At 42.2% G+C, this 4,616-nt stretch overlaps 2 protein-coding genes across 2 annotated transcripts; both read left to right on the forward strand.

The window, feature by feature from the left end:
* Positions 1–245: 245 nt before the first annotated feature.
* LOC115624090 (adenosine kinase) lies at positions 246–1,729 on the forward strand. The gene has a single exon (XM_030518680.1). It carries the CDS (start codon positions 306–308, stop codon positions 1,539–1,541), a length of 1,236 nt encoding a protein of 411 aa, XP_030374540.1. The 5' UTR covers positions 246–305; the 3' UTR covers positions 1,542–1,729.
* Positions 1,730–2,247: 518 nt separating this feature from the next.
* LOC115623909 (DNA topoisomerase 1-like) lies at positions 2,248–4,068 on the forward strand. The gene has a single exon (XM_030518464.1). It carries the CDS (start codon positions 2,248–2,250, stop codon positions 4,066–4,068), a length of 1,821 nt encoding a protein of 606 aa, XP_030374324.1.
* The last annotated feature ends 548 nt before the right edge of the window (positions 4,069–4,616 follow it).

Genomic DNA, 4,616 nt, shown 5'->3' on the forward strand with positions numbered 1-4,616 from the left:
TCGATCGACAAAATCGAGAGGACACAATAAAAAGATTGTAAAATTGTCCACTTCACATTACATAAAGTTTGTGACTGAATTCTATACATTTTATAGATTTTTCTTTATCTTCACGATCCATTGGTATTTCATGAAGTTATCCACTTTTGTACGGAAATTTAAAATAGTTTTTTTTTCAGTACAACCACAATTCTATTTCCGTCAAAACTCAAAACAAATCAGTAAATAAAATGTATACCACATAGCTTAGTCCATAGTTTTGGTAGAGAATATTTTGGAATTAAGTCGAACCCTCTCTCGATGATATGAGACAACTACCCAAGGGCTCCGTCGGGTATTTTGTATCGAGGCATCTGCGACAAGGTGCTGCGATAGCATTCAAGCCGAACTGGAGCTTATACTCCACCCAGTCGCTGCTCGCTCCACCGAGTCCCATAACACTGAGCCACAGGGTGCACTCCACTCGCAACTTTGCCAGCAAAGAGAAAAAGAAGAAGATGGAGGTAGAAGAGGGTGTTTTGATCGGCTTTGGTAATCCACTGCTCGACATCACAGTCAGCATAGATGACAGCTCTTTGTTGGAGAAGTACGGCCTTCAAGCGAATGCGGCCATTATTGCCGAGGAGAAGCACCTGCCCCTTTTCGAGGAGCTGTCGGGTATGGACACAGTCCAATACTCAGCTGGTGGTGCCTGTCAGAACTCGATGCGCATTGTCCAGTGGATTTTGGGATCGCCTTTTCGCGCTCTATACTTTGGAGCCGTTGGCAAAGACAAGTTCGGTGAGACAATTGCCAAGCGGGCCAAGGCAGATGGGGTGGAGACCCACTACCAAGTCAACGATGGGAAGCCCACTGGCACCTGTGCTGTGATCATCAGCGGCATGAATCGCTCGCTAGTCGCAAATCTTGGGGCAGCGGCCCACTTCACCGAGGACTGGATGGACACAGAGGAGAGTCTGTGCGTGGTGGAGCGGGCTCAGTATTATTATATTACCGGCTTCTTTCTCGCCGTCAGTCCGCCGACTGTGCTGCGCATTGCGAAGTTCGCCAATGGCTCCAATCGCACGACAGTGATCAACCTGAGCGCAGTTTTCGTGATGCAGACGCACAAGAAGGAGCTGGACGAACTGATACCCTATGTGGATATTATTATTGGCAACAAAGAAGAGGCACTGGCCTTTTCAAGTGCCAGTAACTGGGATACATCGGACATTTTCGAGATTGGAAGGCGTTTGCAATGTCTACCCAAGGAGAAAGGACTGCCCCGCGTTGTTATGATTACGGATGCGGTTTGTCCAGTTCTAGTCTTTCAGGAGAACGACAAGCTTCTCGAGTATCCGGTGCCCAAGGTCGATAAAAGCAAGATTGTGGACACAAACGGTTGTGGCGATGCCTTTGTCGGCGGCTTCCTCTCCCAGCTGGTGCAACACATGCCACTCGACTACTGCATTCGAGCGGGCATTTTCGCTTCGCAACAGGTTCTGGGAATTGTTGGCATACAAATCAATAAACTGCCGAAATTCAACGAGAGCTGCATGTAGGAGTTCAAGGCTTTGCTAAATTTAAAAATACAAATTTTAGGGTTTTAAAATAATATTAAACAGGCATACACAATATAGTTGAGCCGTTTTAGAGATTTCATGGAATCTAGGCCCCTCTGTTTTGAAAATTCCTCCTTAAGAAATATGTAATAATATAATAACAAGAAAATAAAAAAGAAAAAAGGCCATGAAATTGCATTTATAGAGAGCTTTAGAAAGCCGAGTGTAACATTTAAAAATACAATATTTTTCTCAATATAAATATTTTATAATGGGCATTGTAGCTATTTTATTTAACTCTTGCAAATCCAAATCAAAATATCAAAATGAACTAAGCGCAGAGGGAAGAGGAAAAAAGTAAAAATAGCAAATCCTTGCAAATTTATGCCTCTCTAGGAAACCATTTCTGCCAAATACGCGAGTTCCATAAATATAAAGCTGACCTTCACGAAGTCCCATCTTTTTGTTTACAAAATAATAAAAATTTCACTCAGCCATCTATTGATTACATTTAAATCAATCCGAGTGACCATTTCAACTACTGCCGTAACGTTTCATGAGAACAACAATACAATTCTCTTCAAAATTCCTTAATGTGTTTTTGTAGTTATCATACAGAATGCCCTCTAGAAAGGTAGCTTATTCGAAGAAGAAAAGAAGAAAGATTCAATCAAAAGGTCGCAGGAATGTCACACGTGCCAAAAAAATGGCACTATCCCCCTATAAGTTTGTGCCCATCCAATATCGTCGTGGAAATCTAGACATTCTGTCGAATTGGCGTGGGTTAATGAAACGAAAAAGCTTAAGGAAAATATTAGCATTGGACTTGCCGAGTCACCGGTCGTCCATGCTGAGCGATTGGCATCGGGAATTGGGAATTACGGGCTTTGATGACAATATCAAGTGGCGGACGCTGAAACATAATGGACCTGTGTTTCCACCACCCTATAGAAGACTTCCCCCGAATGTACATTTCTATTATGACTCACAGCCTTTCAGATTGTCCGAGGCAGCGGAGGAGGCAGCAACCTTCTATGCCAAGATATTGAACACGGATTTTGTGAATAAGCCGACCTTTCGAATTAATTTCTTTCATGACTTCTGCAATGTTCTGGATCCCTGCGAGCGTCGCACGATTCAGGAGTTCTCGCTCTGCGATTTCAGTCACATTCACAAATATTTTGTGGAAATGGCTGAGAAGAAGCGACGAGCCAGCAACACAAAGAAGGCGCAGCTCAAAGCCATTAGACACGCTGAGGCCGAAAAGTTCGGCTTTTGTGAGATCGATGGATTCCGGGAGCGCATCTCTAATTATCGGATCGAGCCACCTGGGATCTTTCGAGGTCGCGGCATGCACCCAAAAATGGGTATGTTGAAAGCACGCATCGATCCAGAGGAAGTGGCCATCAACTGTAGTCCGGGCGCTGAGCCAGCTCCACCATGTGGCCACCAGTGGAAGGCGATTAAGCACGACAATAGTGTCAGTTGGCTGGCTTGCTGGAAGGATCGTCTACACGGGCAAACCAAGTATATTATTCTCAATTCGGGTGCACGCCAACAGGGCATTAGAGACTTAAACAAATTCGAAACAGCACGTCGTCTAAGTCACCATATTGCAAAGATTCGAGAAGCGTATCGCACAGACTGGAACTCTTCGGACCTAATGGAGCGACAGAGAGGCGTAGCCATGTACTTTATCGATGTGCTGGCGCTGCGAGCGGGAAACGAGAAAGACGGTTATACAGCAGACACAGTGGGATGTTGCACACTTCGTGTGGAGCATATGCATCTTTACGATATCCTTGAATCGGTGCCGCACGTCGTCATCTTTAACTTTTTGGGCAAGGACTCCATACGGTTCTGCAAAAAAATCGCCCTTGATATGAATGTCTATCACAATCTGAAAAACTTCATATTGCATAAGGCACTGAATGATTTGGTTTTTCATTTGCTCTCCACACAGAAACTGAATGAACACCTCAAGACACTGATGGATGGTTTGACAGCCAAGGTCTTTCGCACCTACAACGCGTCCGTCCTCCTCCAATGTCGCCTAGACAGACTCACATTGCCAGAGTTGAGTGTGGATCAAAAAATTGATGCATACAACAAGGCCAATGCCGAGGCAGCTCTATTATGCAACCACCAGCGTCTGGTGCCGAAGTCCTGCATCAATAAGCTGGGCAAATGGGAAAAGCAGATTATCAGAAAACGTACCGAAATCGCTCGTCAGGAGTGTCTTTGCTACACCTCAGAAGCGGACGGGCGTCCAACACCCACAAAAGCGGATATTCGAAGTTTGACCCGTCTCAGGCGACAGCTCTGTGAATTGGAGGAGAAACGCGACGACACGATGAAGAACAGCAACATTGCATTAATTACCTCGAAGGTGAACTATTTGGACCCTCGCATCACGGTGGCTTGGTGCAAGAAACACTCTATTCCCATTGATAAAATATTTAATGCCTCATTACAGAACAAGTTTAAATGGGCAATACGCGCTACCGATCAGAACTTTCGTTTCTAAGATCAAAGGTAAAATTTCTCATATGTATACTATGTATTTTTGAAAATATAAAAATTATAAAATATATAAAAAATTACCCAGAATGGTCAAACTTACTTATTTAAAAATAATAATAGTTTATATGAAAATATAAACATACCTATTTCTTTGCAGAAAATAAACTTAATTTCTTATCCACCAATTATAGTTTCATTTATCAGTCGGATATTACGTTACTGAAGTTATTTATTAGACGTCCAGTTTTCGTTGGAAATAAAGCGCACGAAACAACTTTTGCAATTATGTGTATGACTAAAAAGGGATTAACTAAAAAATAATTTAAAATTATTGGGAGCTTTTAAAGACTACAACCAGTTGCTATAATAATAAGATTTGTCCACAATGTTTTGCATTGCTCTGACCTGAGTACATATTGTGTTCAATACATTTATAGATTGATTTTAACGATTTTTCATCAATGAATAAATTAATAGAATTTTTCATAATATTTATTGTTTATAATTAACACATTCAACTAGTTTGATTACATATTATGGATCGAATTTTAT

This window comes from Scaptodrosophila lebanonensis, unplaced genomic scaffold (assembly GCF_003285725.1).
Source record: "Scaptodrosophila lebanonensis strain 11010-0011.00,11010-0021.00 unplaced genomic scaffold, SlebRS2 tig00000053-arrow-pilon, whole genome shotgun sequence".
In the NCBI taxonomy this organism is placed as follows: Eukaryota; Metazoa; Arthropoda; class Insecta; order Diptera; family Drosophilidae; genus Scaptodrosophila; species Scaptodrosophila lebanonensis.

What these genes read in the sequence shown, in the direction of transcription:
- LOC115624090 (XM_030518680.1), top strand. Translation starts at nt 306, where the DNA reads ATGAGACAACTACCCAAGGGCTCCGTCGGGTATTTTGTATCGAGGCAT.
- LOC115623909 (XM_030518464.1), top strand. Translation starts at nt 2,248, where the DNA reads ATGGCACTATCCCCCTATAAGTTTGTGCCCATCCAATATCGTCGTGGA.